Raw genomic sequence first — 23,197 nt, forward strand, 5'->3', positions numbered from 1 at the left:
TTCGATATTGGCGTTGCAAAAGAATAGCCTCGAGTAGAAACATCTAATTTCAAGTCTCATAACAAAGGGTCTGAATACTTATGTAAATAAGTACACTTCTGTTTTATATACAATTTTCAAACATTTCTAAAACCCTGTTTTCGCTTTGTCATTATGTGGTATTGTGTGTGGATTGATGAGGAAAAACATGAATTGTATTGATTTTAGAATAAGGCTGTAACGGAACAATATGTGGAAAAGGTCAAAGTCTGAATACTTTCCGAATGCGCTGTACATACTCCTTTTGTAGTGGTGTTATTTCCTCTCTATTGATAGCTGAGAAATAATTGTTATGAGCATATAAAGCGGAGTCTTTCAATTATATTTTTTTAACAACAATAACAGTAGTTTTAAACATACATTCCCTTCATTGCATTTCGAAATGTTTGTTTAAAATGGTACAAACTGCCTTAATTTTGCTAGACCCCAGGAAGAGTAGCTGCTGCCTTGGCAATGCAGCCACACTGGTCAGTAAGAGTGTCTTTGAATGAAGAGATTGAGATAAAACTGTCCCGTTTGAGTGTTTGTTGCAACTAGTTCCAGTCGCTAGCTGCAGCCAACTGAAAAGACGAGCGACCCAGGGATGTGTGTGCTTTGGGGACCTTTAACAGAATGTGACTGGCAGAACGGGTGTTGTATGTGGAGAGTGAGGCTGTAGTAGATATCTCAGATATGGGGGAGTGAGGCCTAAGAGGATTTTATAAATGAGCATCAACCAGTGAGTCTTGCGACGGGAAAACAGACATGCCTAGTTTACAGAGGAGTATAGAGTGCAGTGATGTGTCCTATAAGGAGCATTGGTGGCAAATCTGATGGCCGAATGGTAAAGAACATCTAGCCGCTCGAGGGAACCCTTACCTGCCGATCTATAAATTACGTCACTGTAATCTAGCATGGGTAGGATAGTCATCTGAATCAGGGTTAGTTTGGTAGCTGGGGTAAAAGAAGAAACCAAGTCTAGATTTAACTTTAGCCTGCGCTGAGAGAAGAACAGTGTACTGTCTAGCCATACACCCAAGTACTTGTATGAGGTGACTACCTCAAGCTCTAAACCCTCAGAGGTAGTAATCACACCAGTGGGGAGAGTGGCATGCTTCTTACTATGACCTTTGTTTTGGAGGTGTTCAGAACAAGGTTAACCTCTCTGGGATATGTGGGACGCTAACACGGGGCGGCAGGGTAGCCTAGTGGTTAGAGCGTTGGACTAGTAACCGGAAGGTTGCAAGTTCAAACCCCCGAGCTGACAAGGTACAAATCTGTCGTTCTGCCCCTGTCGTTCTGCCCCTGAACAGCCCCTAGGCCGTCATTGAAAATAAGAATAATAAGCATCTCCGTAAACAAAAGAGAGAAAAGCATATTTCAATCCTGCAGGCGCGACACAAAATGCAGAAATAAAAAATATAATGCCTTACCTTTGACGAGCTTCTTTTGTTGGCACTCCAATATGTCCTAAAAACATCACAAATGGTCCTTTTGTTCGATTAATTTCGTTGATATATAAAAATATCCAAAATGTCAATTTATTTGGCGCATTTGATCCAGAAAAACACCGGTTCCAACTTGCGCAACGTGACTACAAAATATCTCAAAAGTTACCTGTAAACTTTGCCAAAACATTTCAAACTACTTTTGTAATACAACTTTAGGTATTTTTTAACGTAAATAATAGATCAAATTGAAGACTGGATGATCTGTGTTCAATACAGGAGGAAAACAAACTGTAGCTAGCTTTCTGGTCACGCGCCTCGAACAGTACTCTTCAAGTGACCCTCATTCAAGATGGCCGTACTTCTTCATTACACAAAGGAAAAACCTCAACCAATTTCTAAAGACTGTTGACATCCAGTGGAAGCAATAGGAACTGCAAGAAGGTCCCTTAACAATGTGGATTCCCAATGAAAAGTCATTGAAAAGAGTGACCTCAAATGTTTTTGAATGGTTTGTCCTCGGGGTTTCGCCTGCTAAATGAGTTCTGTTATACTCACAGACATGATTCAAACAGTTTTAGAAACTTCAGTGTTTTCTATCAAAATCTACTCATAATATGCATATCTTATCTTCTGGGGATGAGTAGCAGGCAGTTGAATTTGGGCATGCATTTCATCCAGATGTGAAAATACTGCCCCCTGTCACCAAGAAGTTAAGGGCAGAGAAATCTTGTTGGACACTAAGAACGCTTTGTTGTAGAGTGTTTAACACAAAATCCGGGGAGGGGCCATAAGACTATCTGCATATAAGTGGATGAGAGAGCTTCCTACTGCCTGAGCTATGTTGTTCATGTAAATTGAGAAGAGTGTGTGGCCTTGGGATACACCCTTAGTGTCAGGCAGTGGCTGAGACATCATATTTTCTGACTTTATACACTGCACTCTTTGAGAGAGGTAGTTAGCAGGCCAAAGACCCCCCCCCCCCCCCAGAGACACCAATACTCCTTAGCCGGCCCACAAGAATGGAATGGTCTACCGTATCAAAAGCTTTGGCCAAGTCAATAAAAATAGCAGCACAACAGTGCTTAGAATCAAGGGCAATGGTGACATCATTGAGGACCTTTAACCTCTCTAGGGTATGTGGGATGCTAGTGTCCCATCGGGCCAAAATCCAGTGAGATTGCAGAGCGCCAAATTCAAATACAGAAATATTCATTATAAAAATTCAGAAAACAAAACATATTTTACATAGGTTTAAATATTAACTTCTTGTTAATCCAACCACTGTGTCAGATTTTTAAAAAGCTTTACGGCAATTATTTGAGAACATAGCCCAGTTGATAAATTATTACAAACAGTAACCAGCCAAGCAGAAGCGTTACAAAACTCAGAAATAGAGAAAATGAATCCCTTACCTTTGATCTTCATATGGTTGCACTCAGAAGACATTCATTTACTCAATAAATGTTCATTTTGTTCGATAAAGTCTCTTTATATCCAAAAACCTCAGTTTTGTTCGTGTTTTCTTCAGTAATCCACAGGCTCAAACGCAGTCAAAACAGGCAGACAAAAAATCCTAATTGTATCCGTAAAGTTCATAGAAACATGTCAAACGATGTTTACATTCAAACCTCAGGTTGTTTTTAGCCTAAATTATCTATAATATTTCAACCGGACAATAACGTCGTCAATATAAAATTTAAACAAGAAATGCACTTTCTTGGGATTGCACATTAAAAAGCTCTGTGACACGTCAGGGTCCACTCATTGACTGGTCTTACTCCCTCATAAGAATACAAGCCTGAAACAATTTCTAAACTGTTGACATCTGGTGGAAGGCATAGGAACTGCAAATTGAGTCCTAAGTCAATGGATACTGTAATGGCATTGAATAGAAAACTACAAAACCAACAAAATAAAACTTCCTGAATGGATCTTTCTCAGGTTTTTGCCTGCCAAATCAGTTCTGTTATACTCAGACACTATTTTAACAGTTTTGGACACTTTAGTGTTTTCTATCCAAATCTACCAGTTATATGCATATCATATCTTCTGGGCCCGAGGAGCGGCCGTTTAATTTGGGCATGCTTTTCATCCAAAATTAAATGCTGCCCCCTACCCTAGAGAAGTTAAGGTTGCAGTGACACAGCCATAACCTAAGCAGACACCATATTGCATACCAAAGAGAATACTAAACCCATCAAGAAAGCCATTCAGTTGTTATTGACAAGTTTTTCCAACACTTTAGATAAACAGGGCAAAATAGAAGTCAGCTTGATCTGCGTTCCAAGCAATGGGAACAGGAACCTCCCCAGAAAGGAGAAACAGGTTAGAAAGGTCAGAGAGAGGCTTGGCAATTTTGGGGGGCAGCAGCCTTAAAGAAGGGTCTAAACCATCTGACCCAGATCTTTTTTGGGGGGTCAAGTTTAAGGAGCTCCTTTAGCACCTCGAACTCAGTGACCGCCTGCAGGGAGAAACTTTGTAGCGGGGCAGGGGGAAAAGAGAGGAGCATCAGGGCAAGTCGCATTAGAAGGGGTGGGAGATGAGGAAATGTTGGACGGGCAAGGCATGGCTGAGTCAAATAGGAATCCAGACTTAATGAAGTGGGTATTTTTAAAAAGCTCAGCCATGTGCTTCTTGTCAGTAACAACATCAACATTAAGGGACATGGGCATCTGTGAGGTTTTATTCTCCAGGTCTTTAGCTGTTTTCCAGAACTTCTTGGGATTAGACCCACAGAGAGAGAACTGCTCCTTAAAGTAACTAACTTTGGCCTTCTGGAAAGCCTGAGTCCACTTATTTCTCATTTGCCTGAACGAGAGCCAGTCACCCTGAGTATGCGTGTGACGAGCCTTTCGCCAAATGCAATTCTTGAGGTGTAGTAACTCTGCAAGACCACGGTCGTACCAGGGGCTAAACCTGTTTTTCATTTATAATTTTCTTTATGGGGGCGTGTTTGTAACCTCTTATGGATAGGGGAGACGCTAGCGTCTCAACTGGCCAATTGCCAGGGGAAATGCAGAGCGCCAGATTCAAATAAAATGCTATAAAAATCAAACTTTCATTAAATCACACATGTAAGATACTCAATTAAAGCTACACGTTGTGAATCCAGCCAACATGTCAGATCTTAAAAAATGCTTTTCGGCGAAAGCATAAGAAGCTATTATCTGATAGCCTGCACCAGCAGTAAACAAAGGAGCAGTAAACAAAGGAGCTAGCGTAGCAGGCGCTACACAAAACGCTGAAATAAAATATGCATTACCTTTGACGAGCTTATTTTGTTGGCACTCCAATATGTCCCATAAACATCACAATTGGTCCTTTTGTACGATTAATTCCGTCCATATATATCGAAAATGTCCATTTATAAAGCGCGTTTGATCCAGAAAAAAACAGCTTACAAAAACACAACGTCACTACAAAATATTTCAAAAGTTGCCTATAAACTTTGCCAAAATATTTCAAACTACTTTTGTATTTTTAAACATTAATAATCAATCAAATTGTAGACGGGGCAAACTGTATTCAATACAGGAACGAAAACAAACCAGCACTGCTGTTCACTCCTTGCGCAACTCACAAATGTGTCCCCAGTTCCGAGTTGGCCTACTTCTTCATAGAACAAAGGAATAACCTCAACCATTTTCCAAAGACTGGTGACATCGTGTGGAAGCGGTAGGCACTGAAAATGGGTTCCTATTAAATATCCAATGGCAAAGACAATATAGTGAACAGAGAGGGGGAAAAAATCTGAACAGTTAGTCCTCTGGGTTTTGCCTGCTACATTTGGTTTGCTACATAAGTTCTGTTATACTCACAGACATGATTCAAACAGTTCCAAATCTATATATCCAAATCTGAGAGGTTGTTAAGAAAGAGTGTTTTGAATACTGATGTTAACCTTTCTGGTTATAACCTTTTTCAGCAAGAAAGATCTTCCAAAGGTGGGTGAATGGCAATCTTTATCAAGGATCACCTCTCAGGTTGTCTACAAATCTGTCCCCAAACAATTTTATTTGCTGGTTTTAAGAATGTAACTTTCAAATTGTTCTTAGTTGACTGTTGCTAGGCATTATAGTCCTCCATCAGCACCGGCCTGTACCCTACCTGCCCTAAGCTCTCTCCTGGTCCCTTACACAAAGTCTGAATTTTAGGTGACCCTAAACTGGGACAGACTTAAACCACCTGACCAAGTCCTAAAGCAATGAGACTCCCAAAATCTTTCTGATTATTACCAATCCCACAACGTATCACTCCAAACACCCAGAAAAGGCTACTCTCCTCGATGCTATCCTCACAAATAATCCTGAAGGTTTCAACTGTTCTGCCTGCGGCTATGGAATCCTGACCTGTTCACCAGACGTGCTACCTGTCCCAGACCTATTATTTGACCATGCTGGTCATTTATGAACATTTGAACATCTTGGCCATGTTCTGTTATAACCTCCACCCTGCACAGCCAGAAGAGGACTGGCCACCCCTCATAGCCTCTCTAGGTTTATTCCTAGGTTTTTACTAGCCAACGTGCTTCAACACCTGCATTGCTTGCTGTTTGGGGTTTTAGGCTGGGTTTCTGTACAGCACTTTGAGATATCAGCTGATGTACAAAGGGCTATATAAATAAATGTGATTTGAAAGGTATCAGTCCTGTGTTTTCTGTAATGACCTTAGTGATCACTGTTTTACAGCCTGTGTTTGTAATAGCTGCTCAGTGAAACGACCTGTCAAACGCTTGCTAAATTTTTTTTAATGAGCAAGCCTTCCTTCAGGACCTGGCCTCTGTAAAATGGTATAGAATCAGCTTGATCCCCTCTGTCGAAGATGCTTGGACATTCTTTTTTGTTATTTTCAGTGTTATTGTTAACGTGCCCAAAACCCAGGCTTTTACGAGATCAGAAATCAGTGAAACATAAAATACTTTCATTGCAGGAAGCAGGTTCATTTTAATGGACATTACTGTTCACCAAAGAATGTTTGGTTCTAAAACCAATCTGCAGGAATGTTGTGTAGCCTAATCACCAAAAATACTGACATCGGCAAAATTGCTTGCTTCAGTAAGAGGAGGACAATATTAGGTGTCTGTAATTTTTGGTTTATCATCCCAGCTCTAGTTAGTGTTGTCGTTTATCAAATTGTATAGGCTACCTTGCTCTCATTTTTTTTTACCATGGTGGCAACAATTACGCAGCGGCACAAAATAAAGGGGGCTATTCCATCACATTTTTTAACACCTTTTGAAAACTGAAGATTTTAAATCAGAATGTAAGATTTTTTTTAAGGACCTACCAACACCCTGCTGACTGGGCATTCTCCCATCAGAGGAGAAGAGTCCCCTTTCACAGTATCTTCCTCTGTCCCATTCTGATCTAACTTGCCATCTGGCCTTTTCTTTCACAGGACGCCCAAGAACCCTGGAGAGGAGGAGGTGGAGAGGATGCGGTCGAAGAAGGGGGCTTCTGTCCCTCTGCAAGACCCTGGGAAAGAGCCGGGGAGGCGCAAGCGGCTTGCAGGGGAGACCCCAGAGCCCAACGCTGCCTCAGCAGCCAAAAGCAAGGACAGGGAGGCCTCCACCCCCGTCAAACACAAGAAGGGCACTGGGAAACGACACACAGAGCATTCCAAGACTGGCAAGGCAAGAGATTTGAGTCAATATGTATGTTATATGTGAAATTAAGTCACACATCTGAGAGTTGCTTCAGCAGGTGCGTCAGAAGTGTTAGATGTTATTCAAAGGAAGAAGCTCAGTATTTATCGTTAATTGCCTGTATAAAGGTTATCTGAAATAATGAGAAATAGGTGTTGATATACTGTCTCCTCTGGTTTTGTCTGAAGGCCCCCAAGAGCAGCTTTGCCTTCTCTGTGCCTGCCCAGCTCACCGGGGGTTCCCTGTCCTCCAGACCTCTGCTCAAGGTCGAGGACAGGTAAGATTCCTTCCCTGTTTGTCATTATATATACTGTGCTGTGAAAAAAGGATTTCTCCCCCCTTTCTAATTGTTTCTACTTTTGTTATCAATGTTATCAGATCTTCAATCAAAACCTAATATTAGATAAAGGGAACCCGAGTGAACAAATAACACAACAATTACATACTTATATCATTAGAAAAGTTAAACAACACCTTATGCCCCTGTGGAAAAAATGGTTGCCCCCTTACACTCAATAAATGGTTTAGCTGCAGTGTCTCCAGCCAAACGCTTCCTGTAGTTGATCAGTGGCCCTCTTATTTTGACCCACTCTTCCATGCAGAACTGCTTTAAGTCAGCGACATTTGTTGCTTTTAAAGCATGAACTGCTCGTTTCAAGTCCTGGCACATCTCAATTGGGATTAGGTCTGGACTTTGACTAGGCCATTCCAGAACTTCAAATTTGTTGCTTTTTAGACGTTTTATGTAGACTTGATTGTGTGTTTTGGATCATTGTCTTGCTGTATGACCCAGCTGCGCTTCATCTTCAGCTCACAGACGGATGGCCTGACATTCTCCTGTAGAATTATCTGATACAGAGCAGAATTCATGGTTCATTCTATTAAGGCAGCAAAGCATCCCCAAACCATCACACTACCACCACCAGTAATGGCGCCCGAGGGGATGGCTGCCGTTTTACGGGCTCCTAACCAACTATGGTATTTTGTGTGTTTTTTCACATTGTTTGTAACTTACTTTGTATTTAATGTTGCTGCTACCAACTCTTATGCCCAAAAAGAGCTTCTGGATATCAGACCAGTGATTACACACCTTGAACTGGACGAAGATCTTTTTCTTTAATGAGTCCAACGCGAAAGATATACGGCTTCTCCGAGAACCGGCCAAATCCCAGTCATTCGCGTAAGGAAAAGACAGAAATACAGGGTGCGGAGATAGGTGTGCCTTGTGAGAAATTCATCAGCAATTGGGTAACCCACCATCCGTTCGTTCTATTGGCCAACGTGCAATCACTGGAGAATTCACTTCGAGACTATCCTACCAACGGGACATTAACTGTAATATCGTATGTTTAACTGAGATGTGGCTGAATGACGACAATGACAATATACAGTTGGCTGGGTTTTCCGTGCATCGGCAGGACAGAACAGCTACGTCTGGTAAGACAAGGGGTGGGGTTGTGTGTCTATTGGTAAATAATAGCTGGTGTCTCGAGGTATTGCTTGCCTGAGGTAGAGTATTTCATGATAAGCTGTAGAGTTAATCTATATTTACCATTACAAAAGAATGCTGGAACTAAGACCCACTCAACGAGCTATAGAAGGCCATAAGCAAACAAGAAAATGCTAATCCAGAAGTGGTGCTCCTAGTGGCCGGGGACTTTAAACAGCTACCCCCCAACTTTTTTCAATTTCCGCCTGAAGACATACCCAAATCTAACTGCCTGTAGCTCAGGCTCAGAACCAAGGATATGCATACTCTTGATTTCATTTGAAAGAAAACACTCTGAAGTTTGTGTAAATGTGAATTGAATGTAGGAGAATAAAACACAATAGATCTGGTTTAGATAATACAATGAAAAAACCATACGTTTTTTCATTTTTGTTGTATCATCATCTTTAAAATGAACGAGACAAAACAAACATTCTGATGGGGACAATTTCAGTGAAACACATAAGAGGGCAACAGTACTTGTGCAACGTTTCAGAATGATAACTTCAGAAATGAGTGTGCTACATAACATGTATCATGAAGTCCCCCAGGTGTCCCACACAAGTAGCCCAAATGTACCCAAGTGGCCAAATTGGTGAAGTTATACATTTTGAATGGAATAACTATATACAAAATACCAAAATGGTATTCTAACACACCCCCCCAAAAAATGGAGAAAAAAATATATATATACATTTACAAAATAACACTTTCAATATTTGGAAGACCCTCAGTCCTCTACACAATATTATGCTGCTGATGCCAGGTGCCATAGCAGTCTCTTTCTGCTGTAAAGCAGAGGGTCACCAAGCATGTGGTGCAGGTGATGGGGGACTTCATTTTGCAAAGAACACAGCGACGCCTCCATGCTGTGCCCCTTTGGCCCTGAGGCACATCCATGACTGCAGAAATACATTTGGGCAGATGAACACCACTTGTGGCAGTAGCTGGATGAACCAGCTTCAGTGGGGGATGGAAACCTTGGCACTGGGGGGCTCTGGGAGTCTGTGTCACTGTGAAAGAAAATGTTCAGTTTGAAAAGTTTCACATATGAGCCCTGTATCAACAGGTATAATAAACAGATATACACTGCTCAAAAAAATAAAGGGAACACTAAAATAACACATCCTAGATTTGAATGAATGAAATATTCTTATTAAATACTTTTTTCTTTACATAGTTTACATAGTTGCTGACAACAAAATCACACAAATTATCAATGGAAATCAAATTTATCAACCCATGGAGGTCTGGATTTGGAGTCGCACTCAAAATTAAAGTGGAAAACCACACTACAGGCTGATCCAACTTTGATGTAATGTCCTTAAAACAAGTCAATATGAGGCTCAGTAGTGTGTGTGGCCTCCACGTGCCTGTATGACCTCCCTACAATGCCTGGGCATGCTCCTGATGAGGTGGCGGATGGTCTCCTGAGGGATCTCCTCCCAGACCTGGACTAAAGCATCCGCCAACTCCTGGACAGTCTGTGGTGCAACGTGGCGTTGGTAGATAAAGCGAGACATGATGTGCTCAATTGGATTCAGGTCTGGTGAACGGGCGGGCCAGTCCATAGCATCAATGCCTTCCTCTTGCAGGAACTGCTGACACACTCCAGCCACATGAGGTCTAGCATTGTCTTGCATGAGGAGCAACCCAGGGCCAACCGCACCAGCATATGGTCTCACAAGGGGTCTGAGGATCTCATCTCGGTACCTAATGGCAGTCAGGCTACCTCTGGCGAGCACATGGAAGGCTGTGCGGCCCCCCAAATAAATGCCACCCCACACCATGACTGACCCACCGCCAAACCGGTCATGCTGGAGGATGTTGCAGGCAGCAGAACGTTCTCCACGGCATCTCTAGACTCTGTCACGTCTGTCAGATGTGCTCAGTGTGAACCTGCTTTCATCTGTGAAGAGCACAGGGCGCCAGTGGTGAATTTTCCAATCTTGGTGTTCTCTGGCAAATGTCAAACGTCCTGCACGGTGTTGGGCTGTAAGCACAACCCCCAACTGTGGACGTCGGGCCCTCATACCACCCTCATGGAGTCTGTTTCTGACTGTTTGAGCAGACACATGCTCATTTGTGGCCTGCTGGAGGTCATTTTGCAGGGCTCTGGCAGTGCTCCTCCTGCTCCTCCTTGCACAAAGGCGGAGTTAGCTGTCCTGCTGCTGGGTTGTTGCCCTCCTACGGCCTCCTCCACGTCTCCTGATGTACTGGCCTGTCTCCTGGTAGCGCCTCCATGCTCTGGACACTACGCTGACAGACACAGCAAACCTTCTTGCCACAGCTCGCATTGATGTGCCATCCTGGATGAGCTGCACTACCTGAGCCACATGTGTGGGTTGTAGACTCTGACTCATGCTACCACTAGAGTGAAAGCATCGCCAGCCAGCATTCAAAAGTGACCAAAACATCAGCCAGGAAGCATAGGAACTGAGAAGTGGTCTGTGCTCACCACCTGCAGAACCACTCCTTTATTGGGGGTGTCTTGCTAATTGCCTATAATTTCCACCTGTTGTCTATTCCATTTGCACGACAGCATGTGAAATGTATTGTCCATCAGTGTTGCTTCCTAAGTGGACAGTTTGATTTCACAGAAGTGTGATTGGCTTGGAGTTACATTGTGTTGTTTTAAGTGTTCCCTTTATTTTTTTGAGCAGTGTATTTAGAGTACAGGGAACAGAAGGTTGAATATATTATGACAGACCAGCTAGATCTAATGTCTATTTTATATTATGACATTTCAGCTAGATCTACTGTCTCTATTATATTATGACAGACCAGCCAGATCTACTGTCTTTATTATATTACAACAGACCAGCTGTATCTACTGTCTCCATTTCACTTTGGCAATTGTTGTGGGCCTGCACTCCCCTCAACAGCCTCAAATAGGCTATTTCATTTCACAAATAATATTTTATATTATTAATTTCAAACAACGGCATTAGCATGAGAAGAACTTACCAGTCCAAAACGATGTCCTCTCCGTTCAAAAAATATTCCTCCATTTGGGAATCGCTAAATGAATTGTCCTCCAACAATCTCTCTCACTTTCCCGATAAATTTCTTCTAAAATGGTGTGTACATCTGTATATCTAGACTTAGATTTAGCTTTCCCTGACTTAGTCGCCATACTGATTGATTTATTAACACCTGAAGATGCGCTTTACCAAAACAACGCTGTGCGTAACATGCATGGCTCCTTCCGGTATGAATCTTCAATGGCGAATGAACCTCTTTACACCGGAGTTTACTACATGGGTTGGTCTTCCAACACACAAACATTACATATTATTTTTTATGGGGCTTTGTTCTCAGATAATCGCTTTGTATTCTTTTGCTGTAAATCCTTTTTTAAATCTGACAACGCAGTTGGATCAGAAAGATTCTAGGCTTTCGACCCATGTGAGACACTTTTCATTAATGTTTAATATGACTATTTATGTAGCGATCACCGTATGTTGTCGAATTTAATCCCGCTAACGGGTTCGGTGCGCAGAGAGGTTAATGCAGGCAAACTTAAATCAGTTTTACCTCATTTCTACCGGCATGTTACATGTGCAACCTGTGGAAAATATATTCTGACACAGACGCATACAAAGCTCTCCCTCGCCCTACATTTGGCATATCTGACCATAATTCTATCTTCCTGATTCCTGCTTACAAGCTAAAACTAAAGCAGGAAGTACCAGTGACTCACTCAATACGGAAGTGGTCAGATGCTATGCTACAGGACTGTTTTGCTAGCACAGACTGGAATATGTTCTGGAATTCTTCCAATGGCATTGAGGAGTGTACCACCTCAGTTTCAACAATAAGTGCATCGACGAAGTCGTCCCCACAGTGACCATACATGTCCTTTTCAGGACCCTGTCTTTCAAAGATAATTTATAAAAATCCCAAACTTCACAGTTCTTCATTGTAAAGTGTTTAAACACTGTTTCCCATGCTTGTTCAATTAACCATAAACAATGAATGAACATGCACCTGTGGAACGGTTGTTAAGACACTAACAGCTTACAGAAGGTAGGCAATTAAGGTCACAGTTATAAAAACTTAGGGCACTTTCTACTGACTCTGAAAAACACCAAAAGAAAGATGCCCAGGGTTCCTGCTTATCTGTGTGAACGTGCCTTAGGCATGCTGCAAGGAGGCATGAGGACTGCAGATGTGGTCTGGAGAATAAATTGCAATATCCGTACTGTGAGACGCCTAAGACAGCGCTACAGGGAGACGGGACAGACAGCTGATTGTCCTTGCAGTGGCAGACCACGTGTAACACCTGCACTGGATCGGCACATCTGAACATCACACCTATGGGATAGGTACAGGATGGCAACAACTGCCTGAGTTGCACAATCCCTCCATCAGTGCTCAGACTGTCCGCAATAGGCTGAGAGAGGCTGGATTGAGGGCTTGTAGACCTGTTGTAAGGCAGGTCCTCACCAGACATCACCGGCAACAACGTTGCCTATGGGCACAAACCCACCGTTGCTGGACCAGACAGGACTGGCAAAAGTGCTCTTCACTGACGAGTCACGGTTTTGTCTCACCAAAGGTGATGGTCGGATTCACGTTTATCGTCGAAGGATTGAGCGTTACACCGAGGCCTGTTTTCTGGAGCGGGATCGAGGTGGAGGGTCCGTCATGGGACTGAACTTGTTGTCATTGCAGGCAATCTCAATGCTGTGCGTTACAGGGAAGACATCCTCCTCCCTCATGTGGTACCCTTCCTGCAGGCTCATCCTGACATGACCCTCCAGCATGACAATGCCACCAACCATACAGCTCATTCCGTTCATGATTTCCTTCAAGACAGGAATGTCAGTGTTCTGCCATGTCCAGAGAAGAGCCTGGATCTCAATCCCATGGAGCACATCTGGGACCTGTTGGATTGGAGTGAGGGCTAGGGCCATTCCCCTCAAAAATGTCCAGGAACTTGTATGTTCCTTGACGGAAGAGTGGAGTAACACATTATTCCATTTCTGTTAGTCACATGTTTGTGGAACTTGTTCAGTTTGTCTCAGTTGTTGAATTTGTTATGTTCATACAAATATTTACACATTAAGTTTGCTGAAAATTAACGCAGTTGACTGAGAGGACGTTTCTTTTTTTGCTGAGTTTATATACCTCTGTTCCTGCCACCCACAGGCAGCACCCAGTGGAGTATCATATGAAGGAAGCCAAAAAACTCAAGCACAAAGCAGATGCCACGGTAATAGTCCTATTTTTACACACTCATTCTCTCTCAATTCAGTATTTTTCTTTCACTTGTGACAGTCTCAATGGATTCTAAACAAAGGTCTGTGCGTTTTTTGTTTTCTCCAGTCTGATAAGGTTGGCAAAGCTTTCAACTACCTCGATGCTGCCATGTCCTTTGTGGAGAGCGGCATCGCTATGGAAACCGATCCCCAGACCCCGAAGTCGGCATATACGATGTTCGCTGAAACCTTGGATCTGATAAGGTACGCAGCCCAAAACAATATGTACTAGATAGAGCTCCTTAGCTGCAGTGAGTAGGGGTGGGCATTTGAAATATTTTCAGGTTTGAATAATAAGACATTTTTGGGGGATATCCAGATAGTTGTAAAACATGTTTTTTTTGTGACTTTATTTAAACTTGGACACTTGTTTGCTGTGCAGCCTGCACGCCTCAGAGGATGTTCACAGCCCGATGGTGTGTGTGTGTGTGTGAGACAGGAGGGAGAGTGGGGGGGAAAATGCCACAAACTCGTGCTAATTAGATAACCTATGGCATTTACAAGTTTGTCTATTATCCCATCTGGCAGTGGCTGTCTTTACTGCATCAAATTGATTTAAAGAAGAGAAGATGGCCAGATGTCAGCTAGCCAGACTAGTTGAGGCCATTTTGCTGCACTCCCCCGTCCTTTTCTACAACTTCATTCAGATTAAACCTGTCGGTTGCTCCTGCTAGCTTACTCCTTCTCATTTAGCTAACTTAATTACAGAACTGTAATTCCATTTTGCATGAAATTAGAGGTCTACCACTTCAAATTGCTACACATTGGAGCCTCTGACTGTAGTGCCAACCAGCTACACACGTGAAACCTGTGTAGGTTATATGGTATGTATTTTATTGGGGTGCACGTCATAAAAACTACATTCAAAAGTTTGTTTTATTCAATTAAGAATTTCACGGATGTATCAAAAATGAAATACAGAAATCAAATTTACATACAGTACCTGTCAAAAGTTTGGACACCTACTCATTCCAGGGTTTTTCATTATTTGTACTTTATTCTACATTGTAGAATAATAATGAAGACATCAAAACTATTGAAATGACACATATGGAATCATGTAGTAACCAAAAAAGTGTTAAACAAATAAAAATATATTTTATATTTGAGATTCTTCAAAATATCCACCTTTTGCCTTGATGACTGCTTTGCACACTCTGGGCATTCTCTCATCCAGCTTCATGAGGTTCAGGGCCTCAAAGGCTATGGCCGACTCTGATTACATGTGTGGGTATGGATGAGGCAACGAGCCACTGCGACCCCTCATGATGAGTTCCTTTTTTTTGTGAACTCACCTTTGCTTTGTTTCCTGTGCTTTTTCTAGCTTTTTTAAATGCCATCTCTACTCTTTCAGGTTCATACTGAAACTGAAGGGTTCTGTGGACCCCTCTGCCCCTGTTACAGACAAGGATTTTACAATATTATGGTAACTAGATACCTGGACCCTACTATATGTAATATATACCCTGCTACACCACACAATAGTTCACTATAGTTCTGTTAAATGTAACATAAATGTCAAGTAGTGGCACTTTGGATCCATTTTTACCTCAAGTCAGTGAAATGAAGTATTCCTGCAGAGGATTATGAGAATGTAACCTTTTTGTTATTGTCTGTCAGTATGAGGTGCCAGTCCCTTCTACAGATGGCCATGTTTCGCTACAAAAGAGAAACGGCACTTAAGTATTCAAGGACCCTCACGGATCATTTCAAGGTAGGCTTCAAGGATCACATGTTGGTCCTTTGTTTCTGCATGTCTTTGTGTGTGTAGTGTACACACATTCACTGGAAAATAAATGTGTGCTCAGAACGTCGCTGCCAACTAGTTGAGTACTTGGATTACTATTGAGTAATCAAAACGTATGTTGGTGTGTAAATTCAAATGAATATTAAATTGTCAATGTGTGTAGAGACATGGTTAAATAGCAAATGAGTTTGACTGAATTGGATTTTAAATTCTCTTTTTCAGAGCTCCTCCAAGTCTGCAGCCCCCTCCCAATGTGTCTCAAAGTAAGTATTTTACCTAGTGGTTGTCCTCTGCTCAGCCTTTTCCCTTTGTGTGTCCTGTCTCCTGCTGTCAAGTTGGTTGTTGATCATTGCTAGACAGCCATTTTTAAGTCTTGCCATAGTTTCAAGCAGATTTAAATCAAAACTGTAACTAGGCCATTTAGGAGCGTTCAATATCCTCTTGGTAATCAACTCCAGTGTAAATGTGGCCTTGTGTTTAGGTTATTGTCCTGCTGAAAGGTGAATTTGTCTCCCAGTATCTGTTGGAAAACAGACTGAGCCAGTCTTTCCTCTGATTTTGCATGTTCTTAGCTCCACTGTTTCTTTCTATCTTGAAAAACTCCCCAGTCCTTGCTGTTGACAAGCATACCGATAACATGATGCAGCCTCCATCATGCTTGAAAATATGAAGAGGGGTACTCAGTCATGTGTTGGATTTTCTCCAAACATTAAAAGTTACTTTCTTTGCTGCATTTTTTTTGCAGTATTACTATTAGCGTCTTGTTGCAAACAGGATGCATGTTTTGGAATATTTGTAATCTGTAAATGCTTCCTTCTTTTCACTCTGTCATTTAGGTGAAAATTGTGGAGTAACTACAATGTTGATCCATCCTCAGGAGAAAACTATCACAGCCATCAAACTCTGTTTTAAAATCCCCATTGGCCTCATGGGGAAATCCTTCCACTCTGGCAAGAGTTAGGAAGGACACCAGTAGCTTTGTAGTTACTGGGTGTAATGATACACCGTCCAAAACCTAGTTAATAACTTTACCATACTCAAAAGTATGTTCACTGTATGCTTTTGTTTATTTTTACCCATCTGCCAATCGGAGACCTTTGTGAGTTATTGGAAAACCTCCCTGGTCTTTTTGGTTGAATCTGTGCTTGAAATTCAGTACTCGACTGAGGGACCATTCAGATAATTGTGGGTATTTTCTATAGATCAGTGAAACAAAATCCCAATTTAATAAATGTTTAATTCAGACTGTAACCCAACATAATGTGGAAAAAGTTTTGTGAATTTCGTGAATGAATAGAAAAGGTGTGTGTGTGTGTGTGTGTGTGTGTGTGTGTGTGTGTGTGTGTGTGTGTGTGTGTGTACAGCAGTAGTTATATTGACTAGAATTCAAAAATATAAAAGTGTTGGTCCCTTGTTTCATGAACTTAAATAAAAGATCCCAGAAATTGTGCACAAATGTGTTTACATCCCTGTTAGTGAGCATTTCTCCTTTGCCAAGATGAGGATTAAACAGCGTGATCATTACACAGGTGAACCTTGTGCCACTCTAAAATGTGCAGTTTTGTAAAACAACGTGTCAAGTTTTGGGGGAGTGTTGCAGGAAAGTCCATCAGAGCTATTGTCAGAGAATTGAATGTTCTGAAACAAAGCTTAAAATGTTCCATTTCTTCCATGGCCTACATGCTCAGACATGTCACCCATTGAGCAGTTTGGGATGCTCTGGATCAACGTGTACGACAGGTTTTTCCATTTCCCGCCAATATCCAGCAACTTTACATTTATTTTCAGCTCACGTCATGTTAATTAAACTTTTTGTGCCCCGCGGAAACAACTTTGCAGACGACCACCACAACATGTCAAATCCTCAAAGAATGCTGCGAGAAAGCGGCACCACTCTGTCAACAGAGCTCGGTGCTTATTAGGTTACAAAATCAGACTTTTTGTATATAATGTTAATGATATGTTAGACCCCACTGAATGATTCAGAACATGAAGAATCATTTTTGTCTTGGTAACATTTATTTTATAACATAAGGAAGTGAAATTTCATCACCAAAGCAAATTTTAACCCACTGGGGAATCAATCAAGAGTACTTTGACAACTGCTTAAATAAAAAAGGCTTCATAAGTAACGTAACATTACAGAACCGTTTTGATTCAGAAGTTAATATATCCATTTAAATCAGGAAATAAACAAAAATGGCATTGACAAAATTATTGACACCCTAGACTTAATATTTGGTAGCACAGCCTTTGGTCAAAATAACTGCAATCAAGCGCTTCCTATAACCATCAATGAGCTTCCTGCACCTCTGTACTGGCAGTTTGGCCCAGTCCTCTTGTACAAACTGCTCCAGTTCTCCCAGATTAGAAGGGTGCCTTCTCCTAACTGCTGTTTTCAGATCTCTCCACAAGTTTTCAATGGGATTTAGATTTGGACTTGCTGGCCACTTCAGAACAGTCCAGCGTTTTGTCTTGAACCATTCCTGGGTCCTTTTTGAAGTGTGTTTGGGGCCATTGTCCTACTGGAAGACCCATGACCTTCAACGGAGACACATTTTTCTGACACTGGGTCCGACATTGGACTCCAAAATACCTTTTGTATTCACCTGATTTCATGATGCCATGCACACGTTCAAGGCACCCAGTTCCAGAGGCAGCAAAGCAACCCCAAAACATCACAACCTCCATGTTTGACTGTAGGAAAGGTGTTCTTTTCTTTGAAAGCTTAATTTTGTTTTCTGTAGAGATGGTGTGCTTTACCAAAAAGCTGTAAATTGGTCTCATCTGTCCACAGGATATTCTCCCAGAAGGATTTTGGCATGTTCAGCTGTGTTTTGGCAAATTGCAGTCGGGCTTTCTTATGTATTCCTCTCAGCAGTGGGGTCCTCTTGGGACTCCTACAATGTAACCCCTTTTCATTGAGTTGGCGACGGATTGTGCGAGTTGAAACTGTCTGAATGTCAGCTTGAATCTTTGTGGCAGTTGACTGAGGTGCTTTCTCCACCATTCAAACAATACTTTGCTGCAATCTTCCATTAAGTTTTCTCTTGTGGCCATGTCCAGTGAGGTTGGCTACAGTGGCATGGGCCTTAAACCTTTTGATTACATTACTTACGATGGAAACAGGAACATCAAGGTCTCTGGAGATGAACTTGTAGCCTCGATTGTCCATGCTTGGCTCCAATCTTGTATCTGATCTCCTCAGATAATTCTCTGGTTGTTTTGTTCAACTGCACACTGAAGACATACATATGTGGATACCAAAATATATTTTAATTTCAACAGCTTTCTGGAAGAAATGGTGCATTATTTGAAAAAAGTGCAAGGGTCCCAATATTTTTGTCCACGACTGTACATCTCATTCAACCCACTTATTAATAAGTGTATATATACTGTTGGAAGTCATCGTATTATGTGCTCAGTCCCATCCGGGGCGGGAGGTAACATAGTGGTTAGAGCATTGGACTAGTAATCGAAAAGTTGCAAGATCGAATCCCTGAGCTGACAAGGTAAAAATCTGTCGTTCTGCCACTGAACAAGGCAGTTAACCCACCGTTCCTAGGCCATCATTGAAAATAAGAATTTGTTCTTAACTGAGTAACCTAGTTAAATAAAAGGTAACTCATGCCCCACCCTGCCCTCTCTTTCCCAGAAGCACGGGCACACCATCCCCCATGTCTCCCATGCCGTCTCCTGCCAGCTCTGGGCCAGGCTCCAATCACAGCAGTGGGGTGGGGATGGGCAATGTGAGCACTGTGGCCATTCCCCAGGTCATCCAGCAGGTGGCATCGTCCTACGTCAACATCACAGCACTCTTCCTGAGTGCTCACGACATCTGGGAGCAGGCTGACGAGCTGGCACACAGAGGCAGTGGTAAGGGGGAGCAGAGGGGAAGGTTAAATAGTCTTACACAAGGATATTATTACACCTGAACAGATTCTTTATAAGCTGTAGTTCTATATATCATTACTTGAGGTCATGATGACTGGGAAAAAATACTGGTGATGGTTGTAGTAATATTCATGTGAGCATTTCTTTCCTGCTACTCCATCTAATGTTGTTATTAACTTCTCCAGGCTCTTATCTTTTTTTTTTGTCTCTCTAGGTTTGTTGTCTGAGCTGGACTCAGCTCTGGGCCAGTTGAGCCTGACCTCCACCATGAGCTCTCTGGTGCGTCACACACGGCAGGGACTGCAGTGGCTCCGACTGGACACCTGCGAGACACAGTGACTGTTTCTCAACCCCACCCAGCACTACACAGCCCTGCTTACTCCTGCCGTACTCCTACAGTACCCAGCCCTGGATAACCCTGTCCGGGACATCCTATTTGGCTTTATTTATTGACAGGTCATCAGGCGAAAGCAGGATCCCAAGTCCCTCTACAAGTTGTTCATATAGATACAAAGTCAACTTTTATTAAATTTTTCCCAACTACCTATGAAACTGATGTTCAGAGACCCTGTGTCCCACACACTTCCGGGTCCTCGTCCTCTGTTGGTCACATGGATGGGTCCATTAACAAAACAACTATCACATCCACCTCTGGATCTCTGGAGGCAGCAGGGCCTGCTAGACCTGTAGTGAGTTGAATGAGACTCTCCCTTTCTGAATAATTTGTCACACAGCCAACTGACTGTGGCCTGGCCACCCCTCTGGGCCCTGTATCCCCTGGGGGTTAGACAGTGGGAAGGTTGGCTGAATAACTTTTGGGAGGGGTCAAAGAGTCCTCCCACCCTTCTCCTGTGGTAATGCAAAGCAGTGATGATAAAAAGCTTATTTATTAGCCTTATTATATTATCACTATTTTTATATTGTTTCAGTAAAATTTTGTTTGATCAAAAGCGGTGTCATGGCCAATATTTACTTCACCCAGCTGAAAAGGCCTATAGAACCACAGGTATCCATCCATTCCAGACCCATCCTATAATAATAGTAATAATAATATTGGTCAACTCCTGCAGAATATAACCAGTATCTCTGCGCTCCATAAAGTATTTCTAAATTGGTTTTGCCCTGAAAAATTGGCATGCCACAAGATGGCCCTGGTCACTTTCTGTGAATATGTTTGTTTATTATTCTCTTTTCTCTTCAAAGGAGATTGAATCTACCTGCCAGGACGGGTCCACTATGTTAATTCAGTCATAACAGAAATATAGTGCATTCGGAAATTATTCAGACCCCTTGAGTTTTGCCACATTTTGTAACGTTAAAGCCTTATTCTAAAATGGATTCTATTGTTTTTTGCCCTTCATCAAACTACACACAATACCCCATAATGGCAAAGCAAAAACAAGTTTATATCAATGTTTTCAAATTAATATAAAAAAAATGAAATCACATTTACATAAGTATGCACACCCTTTTTCAGTACTTTGTTGAAGCACCTTTGGCAGCGATTAAAGCCTCGAGTCTTGGGTAGGATGCTACAAGCTTGGCACACCTGTATTTGGGGAGTTTCTCCCATTCTTCTCTGCAGATCCTCTCAAGCTCTGTCAGGTTGGATGGGGAGTGTCGCTGCACAGCTATTTTCAGGTCTCTCCAGAGATATTTGATTGGGTTCAAGAACCAGCTCTGGCTGGGCCACTCAAGGACACTCAGAGACTTGTCCCAAAGCCACTCCTGCATTGTCTTGGCTGTTGGCTTAGGGTCGTTGTCCTGTTGGAAGGTGAACCTTCACCTCAGTCTGAAGTCCCTGAGTGCTCTGGAGCAGGTTTTCATCAAGGATCTCTCTATACATCTTTTCCTCAATCCTGACTAGTGTCCCAGTCCCTTGTCGCTGAAAAACATCCCCACAGCATGATGCTGCTGCTGCCACCATGCTTCACTGGTGCCAGGTTTCCTCCAGATGTGATGCTTGGCATTCAGTCCAAAGAGTTCAATCTTGGTTTCATCAGACCAGAGAATCTTGTTTCTCATTGTCTGGGAGTCTTTAATTGCCTTTTGGTAAACTGCAAGTGGGCCTTCATGTGCCTTTTACTGAGGAGTGGACTCTGTCTGGCCACTCTACCATAAAGGCCTGATTTGGTAGAGTGCTACAGAGATGGTTGTCCTTCTGGAAGGTTTTTCCATCTCCGCAAGAGGATCTCTGAAGCACTGTCAGAGTGGCCATCGGGTTCTTGGTCACCTCCCTGACCAAGGCCCTTCTCCCCCGATTGCTCAGTTTGGCTGAGCGGCCAGCTCTAGCAAGAATCTTGGCAGTTCCAAACTTTTTCCATTTAAGAATGATGGAGGCCACTGTGTTCTTGGGAACCTTCAATGCTGCAGACATTTTCTGGCACCCTTCTCCAGATCTGTACCTCTACACAATCCTGTCTCGGAGCTCTACAGTCAATTCCTTCAACCTCATGGCTTGGTTTTTGAATTGACATGCACGTTCAACTGTGGGACCTTATATAGACAGGTGTGTTCCTTTTCTAAATCCAAGTTGTAGAAACATCAAGGATGATCAATGGAAACAGGATGCACCGGAGCTCAATTTGAGTCTCATAGCAAAGGGTCTGAATACTTATGTAAATAAGGTATATTTTTTATTTGTAATACATTTGCAAAAATGTCGACCTGTTTTCGCTTTGTCATTATGGGTTAGTGTGTAGATTGATGAGGAAAATTTTTTTATTTAATCCATTTTAAAATAAGGCTGTGACCTAACAAAATGTGGAAAAAAAGTTAAGGGGTCTAAATACTTTCCGCATGCACTGTATGCTTTGATTTGAGTTGGATAAAAAGTGTGCCTTAGATGTTTAAAGGAGACTTAAGTCTGTCTTCCCAAATTGAATACTTTTTGAAAGTAGCATCATGGATAATTAACACAGCGAATCCCAAAAACAGAAGTCAAGTGACTATGTACAGTGCCTTGCGAAAGTATTCGGCCCCCTTGAACTTTGCGACCTTTTGCCACATTTCAGGCTTCAAGCATAAAGATATAAAACTGTATTTTTTTGTGAAGAATCAACAACAAGTGGGACACAATCATGAAGTGGAACGACATTTATTGGATATTTCAAACTTTTTTAACAAATCAAAAACTGAAAAATTGGGCGTGCAAAATTATTCAGCCCCCCTTAAGGTAATACTTTGTAGCGCCACCTTTTGCTGCGATTACAGCTGTAAGTCGCTTGGGGTATGTCTCTATCAGTTTTGCACATCGAGAGACTGACATTTTTTCCCATTCCTCCTTGCAAAACAGCTCGAGCTCAGTGAGGTTGGATGGAGAGCATTTGTGAACAGCAGTTTTCAGTTCTTTCCACAGATTCTCGATTGGATTCAGGTCTGGACTTTGACTTGGCCATTCTAACACCTGGATATGTTTATTTTTGAACCATTCCATTGTAGATTTTGCTTTATGTTTTGGATCATTGTCTTGTTGGAAGACAAATCTCCGTCCCAGTCTCAGGTCTTTGGCAGACTCCGTCAGGTTTTCTTCCAGAATGGTCCTGTATTTGGCTCCATCCATCTTCCCATCAATTTTAACCATCTTCCCTGTCCCTGCTGAAGAAAAGCAGGCCCAAACCATGATGCTGCCACCACCATGTTTGACAGTGGGGATGGTGTGTTCAGGGTGTTGCTTTTACGCCAAACATA

General features: G+C 42.2%; 1 protein-coding gene across 5 annotated transcripts in view; it reads left to right on the forward strand.

Moving 5' to 3' along the window:
* LOC110523980 (AF4/FMR2 family member 1) overlaps positions 1–20,891 on the forward strand; it is a 72,027-nt gene extending 51,136 nt beyond the window's left edge. For 3 of the 5 annotated variants that reach the window (XM_036977733.1, XM_036977736.1, XM_036977735.1), the window contains 9 exons: positions 6,867–7,101; positions 7,302–7,390; positions 13,757–13,820; positions 13,934–14,070; positions 15,221–15,292; positions 15,487–15,580; positions 15,836–15,876; positions 19,269–19,489; positions 19,722–20,891. In XM_036977733.1, the coding sequence (XP_036833628.1) occupies positions 6,867–7,101; positions 7,302–7,390; positions 13,757–13,820; positions 13,934–14,070; positions 15,221–15,292; positions 15,487–15,580; positions 15,836–15,876; positions 19,269–19,489; positions 19,722–19,846 (1,078 nt within the window). In that variant the 3' untranslated portion in view covers positions 19,847–20,891. The other 2 variants (XM_036977734.1, XM_036977737.1) reach the window with 2 other exon arrangements.
* The last annotated feature ends 2,306 nt before the right edge of the window (positions 20,892–23,197 follow it).

The sequence above is a fragment of the Oncorhynchus mykiss genome, chromosome 5 (assembly GCF_013265735.2).
Source record: "Oncorhynchus mykiss isolate Arlee chromosome 5, USDA_OmykA_1.1, whole genome shotgun sequence".
Taxonomy (NCBI): Eukaryota; Metazoa; Chordata; class Actinopteri; order Salmoniformes; family Salmonidae; genus Oncorhynchus; species Oncorhynchus mykiss.